This window comes from Micrasema longulum, unplaced genomic scaffold (assembly GCF_059751315.1).
Source record: "Micrasema longulum isolate JH-2025_06_02 unplaced genomic scaffold, ASM5975131v1 h1tg003008l, whole genome shotgun sequence".
Classification (NCBI taxonomy): Eukaryota; Metazoa; Arthropoda; class Insecta; order Trichoptera; family Brachycentridae; genus Micrasema; species Micrasema longulum.
Genome location: NW_028280117.1, coordinates 25214 through 47879, shown reverse-complemented (window position 1 = coordinate 47879; position 22666 = coordinate 25214). Strand labels below are relative to the sequence as shown.

Sequence of the window (22666 nt, the reverse complement as noted above, 5' to 3'; positions counted from 1 at the left end):
ACATGTTTCAAAAACAATTTTATATGAATATTCGATTTTTCATGCAGAAATTTATATTTATATTTATGGATAATGGAAGATAACATTTAAGGCCGATGTTTTTTTTAAATTTTATCCACAAAATAAAATTATTTTTTTTGTATGAAAAATAGAATATGTTTACAATTTTTCCGATGAAGATACTTTGAATTGTCACGAAAATATACACACTTTCTTACATAAATATCGATATTCGTTTATACCGTCTCAATATATAGTATATACCGATGAAGATAGCTGTTCATAATCGCGTTATCTTCGAGTGTATAAAGAAAAACCGATATTTGTGCACGAAAATGAGTATATTTGCATAAACATTTAAAGTATCTTCGTCGGTTACCTATAATTGAACTTGTTTTAAAGAAAAATATGTATGCATATTCTGCTTTTCATACAGAAAACTTAATTTTACTTTGTAGATAAAATTGAAGATAAATGTCAACTTCCCATTGTAATCGGAGCCTAGGGCCCGTACTACAATAAAAAGTTACAGAGTTATCTTCAATTGGTCTGCAAAGTAAAATTGAATTTTGTTTATAAAAGATATTATATTTATCTTTATATATATAATTCCTCTGTACGTGTGATGTTATGAACTCCTCTAAAACGGCTTAACTTTTATTTACGTGCGGTTTTCAGAGAAATATAGATCTTTGCGCTGTGCGTGTTCGTAGATATAAAATTTTTCAATCTAATATGTAAAAAAGAAGTAAGGAGCATAAATCTTTTACTCGTCGATCTACCAGGGTTGCATCCGAGGAGAATGCATTTACAAAAAAACGGAAAGATGTTGTTTTTTTCTATATAAAAAACGTTGGTTTTTTATTGTTTACAAACAGCATTTTGTTTTTTGTGGATCTCAATCAGATTCTTTCCTTAATTTTTTTATAATTTCTACCCATTTATTTATTTTTACTGGATTTTTGGTAGTACCTACATAATATTAAATTCAATATATTAAAAAAAAATCGTATTCCAACATAAGTACACCCCTCTGTTGGTGAGAAAACAGGAGTTTGACGTTTGCAAAAAGAATGCCATATTTGAAAAAATATTTATTTTATGTTTTGGAATTCAACCATAAACAAGTACCTAGGTACCTACTTAAATTCATTTTGGAATTTAATCACAAACAAGTACCTAGGTACCTACTTATCAATGAAAAGTCTTTTTCCAGGGTAATAAATAGCAGGCAAGCCAACGTTCGGGCAGAACAACGTCTGTCGGGTCCGCTAGTATTAAATATTTTTTAAAACATGTTGAATTACAGATTTCCGACAATGATACATAAACAAACAATAGTTGATAAATTAGTTGGAAATTGAAAAAATAACATTTTCAGGCGTTGCCTAGTATGTAGGTGAAATAATTCAATCAGATGAATCTCACCCGCATAAATAAAGGTTTCAGCTCTTTAACTTCACAAACATCAACAGATGAAAGAATTGAAGGAATATAGATGTTCAAATATAGGCAGAATGGTGAATGTTACACATTGTGTAAAGTGGCCACTTAAACCAGCCATTGACAGGTCATAAGCCCTGTAGATGCCTAGACCTCTATATTACCTTCTCTTAAATGTTCTTCATCTCTGTTGTAATATGTTAATAATACATAACATAACATTTTCATACACGAATTCACAGATTCGTAAAGAAACTTCTATTTTACTTTATGGACGGTTGAATATAAATCTTATAACTTCCTTTTGTAATCCCAGGTTCGATTTGGCAAGATCGATAAAAATATGGCCCATTCCACACGTGTCGTCTCGATCCGCCCGGCCCGGTAAAATTAGGGAGGGTGGATACTTTCTTTTTTCTTTTTTCGTTTTATTTCTTAAAATTCGCTAACGGAAATGGAGTGGAGAATCGGCCCAATCTTGTACTGGTTCGTGCGTTTACCTGCCAATTAATAAATAAAATAATTGTTAGAATATATTATTATAAGATAAAAGTCAATCAAAAGTATGTTATTTCATTGAGTCGGGTGGATTTTTGCTGTAATGTGAAAACGTCAAATGGTTGAGAATGTGGTTTACCTTATTTATTGTGAATGCAGTTAATTGGTAGAATTCCATTTTAATTATTGGTAAGGTATCCGTTAAATTGGATTTAATTCTACTTTTAAAAAAAAAAATACATACTAGTGATAATGTCCCAACAAGACGAAAAGCGTCACATTGCACACTCTTGTAAATATTAAAAAATATAAAAATATTATCACGTTCACACCTTAAAGCCGATAAGCCAACGTACAGCAGTCAACGATAGGTCAAGACCCCTGTGTATGCCTATAATATTACGCGCGTCAAGAATTTATCTGTCCATATTATTGTGCGATATCTGTTGATCTTTAATCTATTTGCCTTTTTACTATTCAGTTCGTCCTTGAACCATTCCAATACGCCTCGGTATAAAAGAAATAATGTTTTTCGCGAATTCGTTCGTAACAAAACGTACATAAGTCGTCGTGAATTCATTTTCGCAGCGCTCACGCATGAACTATGGCCGAATGTTTATTTTGTCCCAGCGTCCTGTCCCGCGCGGTCCAAACAGTTCACGGAGCTGGGACAAGACAATATTGCCATATCTATTGTATTGTCCTCGTGTCAACAGTACTTCAGAAATAAATTATAATTACCATTTTTCTATACCTGCACGTGTACAACTGATTTTTTTAAGGAAAAATATCATAGTTAATTAATTACTGTTTGTTTATATACCAATCCCTAAGGGTTTTTTTAATAACCAAACAATTTTTCGGGATTGTATAACAACGACGCATGTTATTTTCTTCAACTTTACGTGAGAGCGGTTTAATTTTTTTTTGACACGTCATAACTTGAAAAGCACAAAAGTGTACCATTTGATACTTGGGTTAGTTATATATATATAAATTTTTTTGAAACCTTAGAAAATTGAAATTTAGAAAAAAAGCCTTTAGATAACTTTTTAAATATCAAATATAAAAAAAGAAAGTGTCGCATTTTTCGCACATCCGTCGTTGTTCTACGATCTCGACGAATTGGTGTATCAATAAAATAAAACAATTAATAAATTAAATAAAAACACTTAACTGTCAGCGTGATTTCATCTATTCTGCGTAATTCTGTAATTGAAGATCAATTATTATTAATTGCAACAATTATTTCATGTTGGTATTTCAAGCACGAATAATAATCAGAATGCATCTTTGCCCAGAATTTTAAATATGTATAACACGTTTTTTGCTGAAATGGATATATATTTCCTCACTTTAAACTAATTTAAAGAAAATGCTAGAACCCTAATAAAAAATTATAATTATAATTTAATCTAACTTTACCTACCTAATATTTTATTTTTTGTACACTTTAATATTGTAATTATTTTTTCCTGTTTGAAAGAAGAAAGAAGGGAGGACTGATAGCTCCGTATTACTCCGTATGGATCCGCCGCGCCGGCGAAAGGATTTTAAGTCCGAGTAAACAAAAAACTTTTTCTTTGATTTTTTTTATTATTTCATTATAATTGTAATATTTTATTTATTTTTTACGTGTGGAATGATGCGGAGTGGCTATTTCAATGTACGCTTTTTTTCTTCTTTTTTTGACATTGTATTTAGTAATGTATAGAAAACTATAATTGGTCTATAATTTTGGTTTATTTGTAAATATATTTTTTGTTGTTGTAATGGCTGTTGTTTTCTTTTGATAAATAAACAAATATATGCAAGGAGAAATATATCGACGAATATCTACGAGTTGTATGATGTTTTAAAGTATGTGTTTTTGTTGAATTACCTAATTAAACAGATTAAATAAATAGTTATGTGATAAAGTATTTATATAAAGTCCCCGTGGTCGTTTTTAAATAAATAAAATTCCTCTTCCAAAGAGGATGAAATTTAGTTTTTCGCTAGTTAAATTGCCCGTATATATATTATTTAAATGAATCTGTAATCTACCCAAGATTTTATCAATTGGATTCGCATAAAACACACCAGCATCGCGTGCTTTATCCGTAAGATAAAACTCAGACATTTTTTCTTTGTGTATTTTTCGTTCAGCAATCTTGCTGATTCACCGGTCATCGTGCTGCCTCTCGAGGTCGATTGCGCGATGCGCGGGCGAAGTATGCCACGGTGCGCGGCGCGCTGTGCGCTGTGCGACCTTTAATGCCTAAATAAATAAATAACTATTTCACTAACTAACATTAGCACTAATCCCCCGTGGTATGAACACAATTATAACAAAATTAGAACCAATGGCGTATAATTAACGCACCCTTCCCGGTGATGTGTAGCTATAGTCCTTAAAATATAGCTTGATTAGAATGACATTTGTCAGAAAAAGTGACGACATAACTTTGTAGTAACGCCAAAAGAGTTATGTTTATTGACACAGGAAAAATCATTCGTATCTGGCGTGTTAATTTATTTTTTTAATACAATGCTTGACACATAAATCAACATTAATATATAAAATCAGTTTTAAAACTAAAATAAATCTAATTATTAACGACGTTCTTACAAGGTTACATCATTTTGCAAAAACGTTAGAGATGTGACAAATTGATCTAATGAAAACATAATTCATTTGATGTTGTTCATGAAAAAAGTATAAATGTCTTATTTTTTGGTGAATAATTATGTTAAACACACTATAATAGGCTTGTTTTTCCGTTTTTTTATTTAATTTTCGGAAACAGAGTTTTATGATTGCATGAAATAACTGATAAAATCGATTTGATCAGTGATCAGTAATTTCTCATCACTAATGAAATTAGTTTGACAGCTGTCATTTTAATCAAGCTATATTTTAAGGCCTATACTACACATTGCATTTAATAACTTAAATCTTCATATATAGGTATATAATTCTTCTGTACGTATGATGTCACTGAACTCCTCCTACAGCTTAACCGATTTACGTGCGGTTTTTAGCGAAATGTACATATCTGCGCTGTGCGTGTTCGTAGGTATTAAAAATTTTAATCGAATCTGTTAAAATAATAGTTAATAAATCTATTTTTCATCGACTTATCAGGGTTGCATTTGACGAGAATGCATTTATAAAAAATGGAAGGATGTTGTTTTTTTGTGTTAAAAAAAAGTTTGTTTTTAAATGTTTACACACATCATTCGCTTTTTATGGACCCCAATCAGATTCTTTCCTCACATTCCTTGTAATTTCTTCCCATTTATCTCTTTTTACTGGATTTTTGATAATACTAAAATAATATGAACTGGCATTCAATATATTTTTGAAAATCGCATTCATGAATAAAGTGCACCCCTGTTTGTGAGAAGACCCGAGTTTGACATTTGCTAAAAGAATTCTATATTTCAATATTAACTATTTTATGTTTTGGAATTCAACCATAAACCAGTACCTAGGTACCTACTGAAATTCAATATTTGAATATTAATAATTTTTAGCTTTATAATTCAATCATAAACCAGTACCTAGGTATCTACTTATCAATGAAAGGTCTTTTTCCAAGCTAATAGCAGGCAAGCCAACATTCGGGCAAGAAAACGTCTGACGGATCCGCTAGTATCCCTATAAATATAATAAATACTGTGTTAAGATTTTCGGTATTCCCCCGTTATACATTTACGTATCGGTTATTTAAAAAAATAAAAAAATAATTCATACTTATTGGGAACAGAAAAAGCATTTTATCTAAAATCCTAGTTAAATCACTAAAACAATAGAATGTTTACCAATACGTCGCATTTTGCGGAGTATGACGTAAAAGAGGACTGAATATATAATTGTCTCACGCACTCTCTACGTCTCACTTTCGATACTACAGGTATATTCGGGAGCGAGAGAGATAATTTACCCGTCACACGCGCGAACGGCAAAGTTGCCAATACTTCTGCCAGACGCCAGTTAGCACCAGTCAGAAGTTCTCCGAGTTTTGCTAGGGGCGGTTCCTTCGCCCTCGCTGCGAGCATGAGCTAACGGTTTTTCCATATTTTTAGCAATAGTTGTACAATTATTATCACTTTTGACTTCGACTATAAATAATTGAAGCAATTGCCTATGAATATTTAATTTTTCCGATTTAAAATCTCCCACTTTTTGCGAGTGTAATGACTACACAGCACCGTAACGGGTGAATGTTTTAGGCACAGTAAGAGAAGGTAATAAACACGTTGTTAGCGCGAAGAAAATGGCATTTCAATTCTTGGTTGATTGCCTTTCGAGATTTTATTCTCTATCGGTCATTCATTATATGTGATGAAAAAATGCTTTGATTGCACTGTAGCTGTGAAAAACTAAACAGGTATAACGTTTCATTCGTCAATACGATCCAATTTATGGAATAAATGGATAATTCGTTTTATGTTTAAGAACACATGAATAAAAGTTACAAATAAATGACGCAGGTGATGCCACTGCATGACATCACCAAGACTATTTTAAATATCATAAACTTTTCTGCTCACAAAACATTTAAATACACATTTAATCATGACATTCATAAACATAACACGCGTAACTCAAAAAATCTTCATGTTACTAAATTTCGCTCAGCGAAAAAAGTCGCTGGAAAATATTGCCCATTCCGAATTCAATAAACTGCCCGATGAGCTTAAAAACGAAAAGTCGAATAGCAAAACCAAAAGTGTCGCAATAAAAAAATATTACTTAAATCTTTTTGATCGTGATAGCTATTAATGTAATTTATATAGATAGTGTCAAGTACTGTGTTTTGTGTTTCTTATATTGTGTTCTTTTACTACTTTGAAGTGTATTAACTATGTATGATATAAGGTATGAGTCAATTTTAAAAAAAATAAAAAAACACGAACTAAGGGCATTGCATATCTCTTTCTTACATGAATGATTGCATGTGTATCGCGATTTACGCAAATTTTCGGAGGTAACATTAGATCAGGGCCCCGATTACAATGGGAAGTTAACATTTATCTTCCATTTTATCTTCAAAGTAAAATTAAGTTTTCCGTATGAAAAGCACAATATGCATTTTTTTTTTCTCCTAAACATGTTCAATTATAGGTAACCGACGAAGATACTTTTAATGTTTATGCAAATATACTTATTTTCGTACACAAATATCGGTTTTTCATCATAGACAGTCGAAGATAACTCTGTTAACTTTCCATTGCAATCGGGGCCCTGATGTAGCTGGATAGGAATAACGTGTCTTTTCACTATGGGTCAATGCTCTCAGTTCATGAGAATTTGAAGAAGCCTTACAATAGCGACACCCCCGTATTCTTCTTATTTATTAATTGGCCTTTTCACCTTACTGGGGTATTCTATCCCCATAGTCACGACTCAACACTAGCAGCCCAACCATTAAACTATATTCCGAAATTTCGTCCTTCTGCGTTTGGTAAAAAGTCAGATGAAGTTTCGTACGCTTTTAATAAAAATCTGCCCAGTAAAATAAAATTTATTAAAACATGTAAATCCCGAAAATGTATTTTATTGCCTTCCACTTAAACCGTTTTCTTGAGGACATAAGTGTCAATTGTTTTTTTTTATGTTTCGTTATGATTTATCCAAATGTTTATATTTATATTTATCTGCTTAGGGGACATGTTTAATTCGTAAATAACCGTGAAAAACCGGGAAATGAATTGTGGTAGAGCGGGGTTCGAGCCTCGGATCTTTTGATCTGGAGTCCGCGACACTACTCACGAAACGAAAACCTGCCTCATTTAAAAGTATTTAATGTTTATCTCATTCATTCATTGTATTTAATGTTTATCTCATTCATTCATTGTCTAATTGACAAAAATGTTAAAAAAGTTTGTACCTTTATCGTCATAATCGTCATATCGTATTGTCTTAACAAACATAGTTATTATTTATGTCTCAAATTTTTTTGGTAACTCCTAGAATTATTATGTACTCGACACGAATCTGCTCATTTTGCGTACCTTGGTTATTATCAAAGGCCGTTTACACGTTGACGATACAATATTGTTCTGTCCCAGGACTCGAACTTCGTCCACGTGTGAACAGCTATTTGTAGGATAAGACGTTGTTCCAAAACATTGTCACGGAGATAGACGGTCCGGCTATCTCCGCGGAACAATGATTATCCCCCACACCGCGCGACCGCATTGTCCTCGTATGAATGCGCACGGACAGGACCTTATAAGAATGGCGTATTTTTTCTGCCCTAATTAGAGGCAGAAAAAAATCTTTTTATTATTTAGTTCGTTCTTTAACAATTCCAATACATCTCGGTATAAAAAAAAAATAGTATTTTTCGTGAACTCGCTCGTCGTGTATTCATTTCCGCAGCGCTCACCTGTGAACTGCGGCCGACCGTTCGTATTGTCCCAGCGTTTTGCCCTGCGCCGTCGAGGCTGTTTGCGGAGCTGGGACAAGACAATTGTATTTATATAGTTATAGGTTATATTTATTGTCATAGAATTATAGGATATCAGAAGGCGCGTAGAATCATGTTTGTATACATCGCATTGTGTCCAAAAGTGTGACATCCCGCCTTCGCGCATGCGTGAAGTGGCCGCGTAATGTTACCATACCGTGAACAATTAATAACGCCCGAATACGATAAATTTGAGTAATGGTATGTTATGTTTTATCTTTTGTAAGGCAAACGTAAAAAAAAACACTAACGAATCTTATAGTAATTATGTAAATTAAGGTGATTACAAACGAAAATATGAAACTAATTATTTATAGATGGCGCTTTTATATTTTTTTATTGAAAAATGCCATTTTTACGTTTGTTTTCAATGGGAATTTTACAAAACTTGGTTTGCGGAAACTTTACACTATATTGATTGTAACTTGTAACAAATACCATAATAATATAATTTATATCCTTTTCACAAAGTGGTGTAGGTACAAAACAAAAAATAAGTGTTCACCTAAAAATGGCATTTTTCAATAAAAAAATATAAAAGCGTAATTTATAAATAATTACTTTCAAATTTTCGTTTAGAATCACCTTAATACCGTTTGATATTATACTAAGGTTTATTAATAGAAAGCCGGGTAAAAAAAATCGACTATCCTGGCAATACTAACAAAATGTCTGCCTTATTACAATCTGACAGACGGTAAAATAATCGAATTCTTGAATAAAATTATTTGTGAATTCGCTACTTACATATGAAATGTGATCCCACCCTATTCATGGCATAATTGGATTTAAATCGGCAGTTGCGTACTAAGCGACGTCTACAGAGTAAATGATGGGCAAAACGTAAAACTATTCATGTATGCGTAGTTTGGTTGGCTTCAGTTTGATGCGCGTACGCGGTTTCTGGAATAGTATTGTCCACGATATTTGTTGTATTTTTATTTATCGCCATACATTCCGAATCCGAACTTGAATCCTGCGAGATTTGGCCAAGATTCTCGTAAGAAAATTAATGTTCAATGCTTCAAGTATTTCGTGGCGTATTAAAAACACCTCAGTGAGTGCATTATTTACGTCGTTGACCTGGAAACTTTAATGAAGTCATCCGATGCATTTTGTGAGCTCAAGAATAGAGCGATTCTCGCAAATTTAAACATTCTTTAAGGTAACTGGCTGAGTTTTGGGCAATTCGATACAACATCAATAATTCATTAACTGAAATTTATTATTAATATTGTAGTCAAACATTTTACTAAATGTTATGAAATATTTGTATATAACCACTTACTGACTTTTCTATACGTACCCGTCTCTTCGTCACGTCTCGAAACCGGTAGACATAGAAAAGTCGGTAAGTGATTATATACAAATATTTAAAAAAAATTATGAAATTTATTGCAACAGAGAAGGAAAACATATTCCTAGAATATGGAAGTCTCAGCATTTACATTTGTTATTATCTGGCCACTTTACACACTGTGTAAAATTCACCATTCTGCCTATGTTTAAGGCTGTAGTCTCATGTCGTATGATATCAAAAACACGGATATTATACGAGTTAGCCGTTTTAAAACGCTGTTTTTTTTTTCAAAATGGCGCAATTAAAACATTGAGTAACCATACGCTAAATAAAAACGGTATTTTTTTTAAGGTGTTTCTGTTAAAATATACTTAAAAGTTTTAGGTATGTAACTAAAATATTATTACAGATTACGCCTTTTAAAATTTAGACCAAACTTTGGTACATTGATTCTGATATAAAGAGTAACATTTGTTTAAATGATTTAAAGACAATAAATTGATCAAAAGATTTTTGAAGGCAAAATCTTTATTTTTGTTTTTAAAAAGAGAGACCTCTTGCACGGTAGGCAAACGCGCTGACCATTACACCACGAGGCTGACAAAAAGAAATACGAGCGTTTTAAATTACATACATTTTGTGGTATTTTGTTTTAATTATACATGAAATTATGCCCTCAATAATCGTTTTAAAAAAATAGAACATTTAAAATATTTTAGTTCATATAATTTTTTATGTATTTTTTTTACTTATTGATAAATCATATAACACAAAGTATTTTACAAGTATAACACGTTTAATTACATTCCCAGGAGTTACAAAAACTCAATTCGGGACATAAATAATATTAGCATTTAGAAAATAACACATATTGAGAACAACAAAGAACCAAAGCAAGTTTAGCACCTTTATAACTAAATATACAACCACAAATATACAATATTTAAATTTATATACTACCAAGGTCCTTAAGATAAATAAATGTCCGGTCTAAAAAACAATATTTTTTATCGCAGTCATAACTGGTGCCATCGCCCACACCGTGCATCTCTCTCTCGCTTCTTTGTTTTGCCGCCACTACGTGAATCAGTGCATTTGACATTCACTTTTAGGTATCTGTTTGGAACTGCAATGTCATAATTTTTGCCAGGACTCGTCAGTTTTGTTTTCGCATCGCGTACACGAACAGTGTTCCAGTGTACGGGTGTACGTATTCTTCACAACTCCGTATAACCGGGAGGTCGTGTGCCTTGTGCCGTGTGCCGTGTTTATGTCCGAGTAGGTCTAGAACGCGCTGTCACATTTGTTTGCTTTCTGTGCTATGAAGTTCGCGATTTGTGCTTTGCTTCGACCATAACGAGTAAAAATTCTGTGTATTAAAGACGATCAACATATAATATTATTATTAACAGTGAAATCACTAACAGTAACTATATTTCTTAGGATACATACGTTAAAAAAACACGTAAAAAATGCCGCAAAAAAACTTCTACTTTCAATTTCAAATATTTGAAATTCGCGCTCACTAAATGAAAAATTTTGAACCTTTAAAAAATGAACTTCTAATTTTCGTCACATTTTCCATCAAAATGGCACTGGATGGTGCATAAGGTACAGCAAAGTACTACTTCAGGATTTAAAAGTTTTAATCTGCGTCCAGGCGGATGAAAAATACAGTTTTGTGTGTGAAATAGAACGAGGTTTTTTAATGTTTTCGACTCGATGGTTGCTTTCAGGCAAAAAAATAAGAATATCGAGTGGAAATAAGTCCGCCTTTTTGTGTAGTGGTTGTCACGTTCGCCTACCATTCTCTAGGTCCCGGGTTCGATTCCTGACATGAAATATTGATTTTCAAATTTTTTTGAACTGCAGTATTTCATTGCTCCGTACTTGCATCTGAAGCGTAACACCGGTCACCTTACCTGCATGCAACATACGATCGAACTAAGCTGCATTTGGTTTACCAATAAAGTACCCTATGCACCACTGGGTGAGGAATGATGATGACTTTGTATGTGACTACTATATCATTGCAAGCGTCTTGTTTTGGAACAATGGGATCTGAACTCTGAGCCCATACTAACCATCTAATTTGAATGGTTTTGTTTACCCTTTTATTTAAATCAAATTAATTGTGTAATGATATTCAATGTTATTTTAATGTGCAATATTTTTTTTATGGAATCCATAAACAAAATGATTACTTTTGTATTGCAAACAAAGCGAGCTCCTTTGTTTGGAAACAAAAGAATATTATACACTCGATTAACAAAGTAATGATAAGTAAAAGTTATAATGCGAATTGTTTTCCATTTATATAGCATAGGGGTAAAACAAATTGTGTTAAGTACCAATACGTCATTACGTATTGGTACTTAACATCTGAACATTTTCAGATATGATTCTCTATTATTATTCGTTATTCATATAAAAAGAATTGGAAAATATCATTGATACAGAGACGACGCTTCATGGAACGATAGGTTCAAATTATGTTCTGAAAATGAGCATTGTCGCATCATGCCGCATCAACATTGCCGTGGAAAATGTGTAGAAGAGTAAAAAAGTATGCCAGTTTAAAACTGCATGTTGCTTCCTTTACTGACTGCTGGCGCATAAAACACTATTTTCCACCAAATAAAATATAAGTTTCGAAGCGTCAGTTGAATGCGATACAAAATGGAAGCTTAGTGCCACACAAGTGTTTACGTGCATATATAGATAAATGTCAATGGAAAATATTTTTTTTATTTGGGTTTCTTCACGTATCTATATCTACTACTACCATTATGCCATTTCGCCGTAGGGATAGGCAGAGACGATGGACCGCCATACATTCCTGGCTTCTTCCACATTCATACATCTTGTCATACATGCCCTTTGGTTGTGTCTGCTTGCGACATGACCAGTCTTGAGATTTTGGTTTATCTGATCGTGCCACGTCTTTCGTGGTGGTCGCGATATAGTATATCTGTTTTACCATTCTTTCATTGTTCATTCATTCTACATGACTGACCCTTTCTTAATTTTATCAATTACACCTGTCTCAGATTTGCACTTTTGCATGATTACATAAATCATAATGTAACATTGGAGATTACATCCGCGTTCACTCTGTTCGATGACCTTTCTCTGCAAGTTCGATGTTTCACTTCCATTCATAAGTGTCGGGACTAAAATTCTGTTGTGCTCTGCCAGCGTAGCTTCGACTGACATATTTTTACTAACAATTATTGCGCCAAGGGCGCCGTTAATTTTGTTGCCCGGATTCACTCTCCTTTCTCCATTTATTGTATCTACAATTGAATTGATGGACTTAACTATGTCAATTTTGGAGTTTTCTATTAGGTACTCAAAGGAAATCGGTCGTTTTGTTCTATGAAATGACATTATCTTGCATTTTTTAATATTTAGTTCTAATCTATTGACTTTACACCATTGTTTTAATGTCTGATTGAAGAAGAAAACCGTCTTGTAAAGTTAATGTCAAATTGAAGAAGAAAACCGTCTTGTAAAGTTAATGTCTGATTTAAGAAGAAAACTGTCTTGTAAAGTTTGAATTATTTAAAGAATTTTATTGTCGTCCGCGAAGAGCCAAAAGCGAGAGTAATGATCGTTAGTAATTATTAAATTTAGCAATTAATTATTAAACTATGTACGATAGATGCACAAATGTTGAGATCCGTACATTATGTAAGGCTGAGACAAGCATTATTGACAAAATCAAGAAAGGAGCTCTGTAAATATAAAGTTTATATTTGAAGCACTAACTTTGTGGTTATTCATTATAATAAAATAAATAAAACAACTTTGTTTTTAACCACTAATTTTTATTTTTTATTTTTCACCGGCCGGTTTCAAAGCAGACAAGCTTCTTTGTCAAGGTTTACGTAACTAATGAATTGATTCCTTTTCATTTTATTTCTATCATGTTTATGTAGAACGAATGGACAGCGAAAGAACGGCTAAGAATATTTACAATGCAAATGTTGATGGACGCAGAAATACAGGAAGACCGAGAAAGAAATGGCATGACCAAATCCAACAAATACTTAAAGATGGACATGTCAAAAGTCGGCGCGCGTGCATTAGAAGATGTATGAATGTCGAGGAAGCAAGATTTGTATGCAAAGATAGTGTGTTGTGGCGTTCTATCATCTCTGCCTACCCTTACGGAGAAACGGCGCGATGGTTTGTTTGTTTGTTTGCAATTAATTATTTAGCATTATGATCAATATAATGCTGCATCATTATATTAAAACATAAATAGTTTATTAAATCTTAAAATTTGTACATTTTATTATGGTTTGTTATCTACAAAACCACAACACAACATTTAGAAAATATGAACTTTTGTCTTATCAAATTTTATTTAACTGTTATATATAAATATATTTTTTTAAAATTATTGTCAATTTTTCAGTTTCACAAGTGCTTTCTTTGTTGACTTTTTGTGTAAGAAGTGGTGTATTGTAATCTTTGTATCAAATCAGTTAAAATGACTTCAAAAGTTTTAGTGAAAATGCCAGCGGTACCACCTTTTGCACAAGTTAATAATGTAAGTATAATGTCTCGTGACATGTTTTTTCGTTTATCCCAAACACCTGTTTATTAAAAATAAAATATGGAAGTATTATTATTATTTTTTATTTAATAAATTAACGGCGCTGTTCACCTAACATGTCTTACAACTACAAAGCTGGGATTGTAGTTCTTGTTTCCAAATATGGTGAATATTCATTACAGAATGTAGCCGATTACCACACATCTTGTAGCTACCGAGCGCACGGATGGTTAGAATTCTAGCGCCCATTTACATTTAAAAAATAATATAATTGGCTTGTCGTAGGTTTCACTAGTCTTAATAAATAATTTATTTTGCTGATTTTAATATTTTAAATTATTATTCCTCCTTTCTCTTATTCTATAGTTTGCATAATTAATTATGTTTATGTAAACAATACTGTGAAGATTAAAAATATTAAAATATACATTTTTTGTTTGTGAAAGCAAATTATTCTACCAAATCCCAAAAGGAACACTCCCCCACTACCAGAAGTCAAACTAGAGGATGAGTCATGGGGTCTACCGCAAACTCTGATTTTGGACAAAGAAATTTCAGGTTTCTGGGCCCCAAAATATTCCACATGTTACCCGAACATTGCAAAACCATGACCCGGATTCAATTTAATAAATTTGTAAAAAATTGGTTACTGGGAAATCGAATAAAAAAGTATAAATTAATATTGTATAACTGTATAGTAAATTAACTAGTAGATAGTAATTTTATTGTTTATTTTGCATTAAAATCCGAAGAGTGCATGTAGTAGATAAATTTATTGTTATTTTTGTTAATAAACCATGATTATTATTATTATTATTTTTGTTATATTATGTCGTTAGACAAATGCTATGTATATAGGGCCAACTCAATCCACCGAAACTGCCAACTCAATCCACCGAAAATCCAGGAGGTAAAATTAAAAACAACTAAAATGAAATATTAGTTAGTAGATTGGGATTGATGAATAAATGCAACACGTTTTTAATCCTTTCCCACATTCATTTTCACCAGAAAAGGCGGATGGAAAATATGTTTCTGTATGTGAAATAGAACCAGAAAGTATACCTTTGTTGTATTATTGTATTTATCACATCAAAAAAATATTATTATTATCCTGAATAAGGAAATCGGGTGGCGATAAGGCCGCCTCGTTCCACCTATCATTCTTGAGGTGGTGGGTTTGATTCCTGGCAGGGTGGTCTGTTTATACTGCAATGTGTTATTGTCTCAAGACTGGCACCTGAAGCGTAAGACTGATCACCCTACCTTATTTAGATTATTTAAATACGCTAATTTGTTACGCTCTGTTTACAAATGCAGTGCCCCTATGCACCACGGAGTGCGCGGAAACGGGAATGACGATGATGACATTCATGGTAATCATACAGGAATAGATTCCGAGTGATTTTATCTGCATGTCGGGAGTCGGGAGATTAAAAAAAAAAAAGCTTATTGCCGGGAGGATCCCGGAATCCCTTGACAGTTGGCCACCCTAAATGTATAGCATCCATTTTAATCCCCATACATTTTTCGCATATTGGAATTCTGTAGTGAATTACAGAATTCCTTGGATTGAGAAAAATCACATTTAATTATTGTGATCTTAATCGAATCTGAAACCTTGAAGGCTACTGAGAGGGATTTGGACAAACTTAAAATTTATCAAATAATAATCCCCAACATTTACACCACAACACCAATTCACTGTTATTTTCTATTTCTTTTTCTTCATAGGCTACCAGGTTACATAGAGCTTCTTCGGGCAGCTTTTCTCATTCGACAATGAGCAATTTTTCCTTGCCATGGAGACTTAAGTCCTCAGGTGTGATGTGTGGTCAAGCTGTTATTTCTCTTATCTAAAGTGTCGTACTCTACTTTGCAGGTGAAGAAGTCCAATCCTGGTGAGCCGTTCACTCCGGTGGCCGGGAGCAGCTCTGCCCTCGGGGCCCCGGCAGGCCTCGACTCTGCCCTGCGGGTGGCGCAGCTGGAGCAGAACATCCGCTTCCTGCAGGAGCAACATGCCCTGCTCCTCACGGGGCTGCACAGAGAAATAGATGTCCAGAGACAGATGAACAGAGGTCAAACAATGTTCTCTCTTCCCTCTTTTATACCCTAGTCTATTTTGCACGAAGTGTACAAAAGATTCCAAGCAATTCTATGACAAAATAGTATGTAATATATTATTTTTAATCTCAATTAATAAAGTCAGATCAGCAAGTTTACAAAATATCTAGATGACCTTCCTCGTACAATTAAAATGGTTTAACTTTCCTTTGATTGCATTACAGCGTCAATTAACAGGTTTAATGATTGGGAAAGGAAGAATAAAGAAAGAGGAGAAAGAATAAGTAGGTAAAGGAAAGTGAGATGGAATGATAGTGAAAAAAAGGGAGAAGAAACAGGAGATGAAGGGGTTCTTTTTCTCTCTTTATTTCTTTCCTCTTTTCCTCCCCCTTTTCCAGAAAAGAAGAATGAAAGAATGTTATCGGTAGCCCAAAGCAAGTGAGATAAACCCAATATTTCTGATTTTGAGATACACATGCAGATATTTTATTTATTTATTTAATAAACGCCCAGAAGGCTCTTACAGCATACAGTTAAAAATTACATAAAATGAAATCATCACAGTGTAATAACACTAAATATATAATTCATTCTAAAAAATTAAAAGGAAATAAAGTGAAGATGAATAGAAAGGAAAAATACGTTTTAAAAAGAGGAGAATTGAGGTGATGGCCATTCGATGGAAAGTAAAACTGATTTCATCGTAGCAGGAGTGATGTGGAGAAAATCCAACAGCTCAGCGTAATTGCAGTTCTGCGGTTCTGCGGATGCGTGCCAGGGGAGAATGGTGGGTGAAATTTGTCCTTTTGTACTCACATTGGAACATGTGTTTGAGTCTGGTGGTCCTTGTGGGTACACGAAAGTTTATCAGGAACAGTCATTTTTGGCAATCTATTAAAATGCATATCACTTTGTGCATTAGAGTGAGGTCAGCAATTGTCCTTCTGGTGGAGAACAATGGTAACTTCAACTCAGACATCAATGTTTAGTAGCAAATTTCATTTGTAGGTTTACCCGTTTAATCTGTAGCATAAAAAACCGGATATGTCGATAAATGAAATAATTTATTTTTTTCAAATAATAAAAAAATGTAGTAAGATAGTTAACCTAACCTAACCTTACCCATGTGAAAAGGTAATGTAAAAGCAAACATTATTTATTTTATTTAAAACTTTATATACATATACAATTTATATATGTACATATAAGGGTGGGCATATTGCTTTAAGGCAATTTCTTGCTACCTACCCAAACCATTCAGTTTGAGAAAATTACAAGAGCATGGACATATTTTAGGTAATCAATCATACAGAATCTTATAATTTTATACAAAATTTGGAACAAAAATTAACTAAAAGTCTACACTATACTATGAAGAGAGGAGGCACTGTATGTACTATTACATCTTTTTACATGTATACATTACACCTACTATTTTATATAAATATCTTGTAGAGCAGATTTTTTTTTTCAAATGCCATAATATAACCTTAACCATTTTGTTGCACTTCAGGTTTTCATTTTTAAATTTGAAAAAAAGCAGACACAACATATGTAAACACCTAATACATTTATAGGATATTATTAACACAATACATATTTGTATTTGTAGATAAAATCTCACTAAACAACTTCATTTTATTTTATTTTCTTTCCAGACTTACAATTTCAACTAGTTTTCTCAAAAAGAAAAACAAACGACACTGCCGAAGAATCTACGACACCGAAAAGTGAAGAACCACACACCCCTCCCACAGCCGTTACTCAACCTTCCCCAGTATCAGAAGACACCCCTAAAGTAAATAAAAAACATATTATGTTTAAGTGTGATTTTGTTGCCTCCAAGTAATTAGGGCGCTGGTCGTGTAGGTAGAACAAAAAAACATCAAAGTCCCATAGTTATTTGATAGTCCATATTTAAAATGTTTTTTTTTCTTAAATATTCTTATCAAAAGCCTATAAATCCAAAAAAAACAGCAATAAATTGTGTTTTTACTTCGAGAGATACATTTGAAACAGTTTTATAACTGCAAACCGCTCTCCCGAACAATTTACCAAATGTGACTTCCAGCATTTCAGCTTTAAGGTACAGATATTTGTTTTGTTTTTCACAGTCCCAGGGTGAACACAATGGCATATTTCTGCATATTATTAAGTCTGATCATGATAAAAGTTCGTGAAAGAATAAAGGAAAATATTACTCACGAATTGAAATGCTATTTTCTCCGCACTTGCAACTTGTTTTTTTAATTATTTGTCATTGACTAAAGCCACCTATTTTGCCCGTTTTTTCTAAAAACATAACTGTTTATTTACTTTCAACTTAACTTTTTCCAACTGGCCCTTAATAGTGTCATAGTTAGTACATCAAAGTCACCGGTTGAGTGAACATGATTTTGAAAAATATAAAACCCATGACGTAATCTGGATATTGAATAAAATTAACGACTGTAGAACCATTGTCATAATCAAATTTAAAAGCTTAATCTTGATGTACCTTCCTGATTTGATTAAAACGTATTTTCTTTTTACCACTTATGATCTTTTTTCTTTTGTTGGTATTTTAGGAAAATCCAGACAAAGAAAGATGTGCCAAACTGGAGCAAGAATTGACTGCTGCAAAGGCGGCTCTTCAAACCAGTTTAGCCAGGACTGCCGAACTACAAACCCAGCTCCAACAGTACAAGTAAATAAAACATCACAAACTATTTTAAACAAACCCTTTTAATTAGCTGTATGCTGACTCTTATTATTTAATTACATATTCTTCACCATTCAATTTTGAGCTTTTTTGCCAAACTTCTGCGAAGATATTTAATATATCTGTATATTTTGTGTGGTTTTGGTAGCATTATTTTAAATTACAAACACCTCTATATTACATTTTGATTACTACGAACAACAAAAAATAAATTGTGAGGCCCGAAGAGGTGACATTTCTATGCGTCTACGATCCTAATCAACTAAGGCCCGTAGAGCCGACGCAACGAGACCCAGAGGGCCGAATCCCCTAGCATGTAACAGACGGCGATAGCCGACTACAATTACTAAATACGCTATGGTTATTCTTTGAAATTTTTTTAAGCAGTTATCCTGCTGAATTATGTATGAAAAAACTTGTATGAAAATCAAAGAACCTCCTGATTCTTGCAGACCACGGCTAAACTCGCCAGTAACATTAAATTCATTTTACTTGCTTGAAGGTATACTTTTGTAGGTCTATAAAAAAAATTAATAGCAATTTATAGTATGGATAGCATTATTATTTTTATTATAGATAACCTCTGCAACGCCATTTTAGTAATATGATATCTCAAGGACACTCTACAAAGTGATTCAATGAATAAGAATTTTAATTGATTTAAAATGTTAGCTTAACTTTTTACTAAAACAATTAATTTGGTCATCACATGCTACGGATTTATTCAAATGATTTAGAGAACGGGTAGGTTTTAATTTTTCTCCGAAACATCGTGTCACTCTCACAGTTTCACACTTCTACCGAGAGAGCATTATTTGCCATAGGGCCTGCAACTGAAAATACGCATTCACAGAATTTAGTGCGCTGTTTTTGTTGTATTGCTGTCCCAAACTTGCCTTCTGAAATAAAGATATTATTATTTTATTTTTTTTGCGATGTTTTCAGGAGAGAGGCACAAGAGGCCAGCTCGCAGGCCGCGGGCGTCGCGTCGTGGGGCGCGGGCGGCACGGGGGCGGAGGCGGGCGACGAGCGAGCGCTGCGCGGGCGCCTGGCCGAGGCGGAGCGCCTGGTGGGCGGGCTGCGCGCGCAGGGCGAGCGCCAGCGCAGAGAGGTACTGCGCGGCGAGCGCGGCGTCACCAACCTCTTGTTTGAGGCGCCCGTCGCGACCAACTATGTACGTGCGCCCACTGCGCCGCCGGTCTGGCTAGACTAACCTGACATTACCCGCTGTCGGCGGGCTAACAATAATAATACTTCGCTTAACATATTCTAACCTAAACTAAACTTAACTTATTCGCTAACCTACAAACGCTAAAAACATCAAACGATTTCATGTTTCTAACTTAGTAATGTTCAAATTTCTTTTTAAATGTTTAGATACGTCATTGCAATTATTATCAACACACGTTTGCTGCCCCCATTACTGAAGTAAATCAACTTTTCCCCCCTGTTCCCTTGGCTAGTGTCGCGGACTTTCGGATCCAATGTCCGAAGTTCAAACTCTGCTATACCACAACTTAAGCCCCGTTTTATAATAGTGCGTTATTTGCAACTCGTTGAGAATGGCCCCGAAACTAAAGTGTACCGGTAAACTATAAATTAAAAATATGTATTTTTAAAAAAAAATGTGCAATGCATTTACCTTTTTTTGTGATTTTCGAGAGTGACATTGTGAAAAGCGTACAAACCTAATGTGAGAGAGCAAAGTATTTTAACAGAAAATTATACAATGTTTTTTGTGGGCTTTTCCACTAGTAAACGACAATGTTAACCAACATGTTCACCAAGAGGATTATTTAGTTTTTATTGTGGTTTGGGTAATATCCCTTTAAAAAGATTTGAACTTTCTGCAAATCATTTCCCCTTTATAGTGTCAGGAATACGCAATTTGCAGAAAAACATTTTAATACAACAAAATATTTTAATAAAATTTATCTCGCATCTCATGGTAAAAATATAATTTGTATCTTTCGTGTTTTGAGCATCATTTGAAGCAATTTTATCGTGGTTCAGTCTAGCCTAACCTAATCTAACCTAACCTAACCTAACCTAACCTGACATGTGTACATAGTCCCTGGGTTTTTGGTATTTAGCAACAAAAAACATGTGGCCAACCTGATTGTCATTTGTTACAACAACATGAATTGTTTCATAACTAAACAAATATTGAGTTATTTTTAAACTTACTATCATCATCATTTCCCTATCGGTATCATGTGTTGCATAGGGCACTGCTTTATTACTCAACTACAATTGCAACGTATCTAGATCATTTTTGTTACATGGAAGAAAGGCTGATAGCTTCATTCGCTTCGCAGTTATGCGGTTCCAGGCCAGTCAGTCAGTGCAAATCCAGGAACAATGAAATATTGTAGTGAAAGTACTCCTTTCACACCCCTGAAAAACTGTTCAATTATATCCTGGGTCTTCCTATCGGTTTCCCTCATACAAAACAGTCATGTTTTTTTGTCAATAAACATGTTACTCTTTTAAAATTTCGTTGATAGCGATATTAATTGAATTTAAGTACCACTTTCCGCGAGAGTTTGGCAAATTATACGGAGTGCCTTTGTCAAATATTGTCTTTCTTTGTCTTGACCATATTGCTAACACGAGTGCTAACAAAAATTGTTTACTTATATCGAATTCAGTTACAAAAGTCAATGTCCATTATAGTATTTTTATAAATTTGATAACATCAAATTAGATTACAATAGGGAAATATTACTTTATTTTTTAACAGTTTTAAACTAATAAAGGTCTATGAAATAGTGTCGAGCAAAAAAAAAATTTTTTGGTACTTATTAGTAGCAAAAAAAATATTTTTATATTTATAATTTTAAATTCCCGTGAAAACGTTCATTGCATTGGCCACTCCCCTAATATGTCACGATTCGGTTGAATTTTTAACGTTGTTTGTGACCGTTTAAATTTAAAAAGAATATCGTCATTAATCTTGACACCATAATTGTCAAGCCCAAACATATTGCATTTTCTTGGAGACATATTTTTTAACAATTTTATTTTTAAAGTTATGTGTGAAAACATTTCTCCACAATATCCACCTCGATTTTGAAAATACAACTAATTTTTCGAAATCAATTTCACATATTTTTATCGGTATTCGTATTATGTGATATTTTTCTGTTATAATCATTATTTTTTTAATTTCTTAATTCTGATGCGCTTCATACCAAAGAGTCATGGAAAACATATTTTACAACATGTTGTGTTCAAAACAATCTGAATGAAATATTCAGATTATATTTCATTAATTTTTAATACGGAATATATTTTGCAGTTAATGAAATAATATTCCAATTTCAGTTATGCAGGTTTTAAAAAAAAAACATTTAATTAAGTTGGCATTATGATGGCCTAAATTTATAATATTCATGCAAAATAAAAAACACTTGTGCTTATAGTCTTAATAATTTACTTAATTTTTTAATCTTATTTTATAAACTTTGACTCACTTTTAGAGTTAGAAGAGAATTTTTTTAATCAACTGTGAATTTCAAATCTTGAAAAATATAATTAAAATTTTTAGATCTATTTTTCATTTTAATGAAAAATATAATTTAAATTTTTAGGTCTATTTTTAATTTTAATGAAAAATATAATTTAATTCAAAT

The 22666-nt window shown here is 33.1% G+C and overlaps 1 protein-coding gene across 16 annotated transcripts in view; it reads left to right on the top strand.

Moving 5' to 3' along the window:
* Positions 1–22666, top strand: part of LOC148271240 (uncharacterized) — a 40981-nt gene that overhangs the window by 5999 nt on the left and 12316 nt on the right. For 4 of the 16 annotated variants that reach the window (XR_015825151.1, XM_088241625.1, XM_088241637.1 and 1 more), the window contains exons 1-6: positions 10861–11062; positions 14126–14260; positions 16149–16344; positions 17989–18128; positions 18898–19016; positions 19977–20205. Coding sequence is in view for 13 of the 16 variants with exons in the window: in XM_088241625.1 (XP_088097751.1) it covers positions 14201–14260; positions 16149–16344; positions 17989–18128; positions 18898–19016; positions 19977–20205 (744 nt within the window). In the remaining 3 variants the exon portion in view is untranslated. Of the gene's footprint in view, positions 1–10810; positions 11129–11182; positions 11314–14125; positions 14261–16148; positions 16345–17988; positions 18129–18897; positions 19017–19976; positions 20206–22666 lie in introns of those variants that run through there. The other 12 variants (XM_088241630.1, XM_088241631.1, XM_088241638.1 and 9 more) reach the window with 7 other exon arrangements.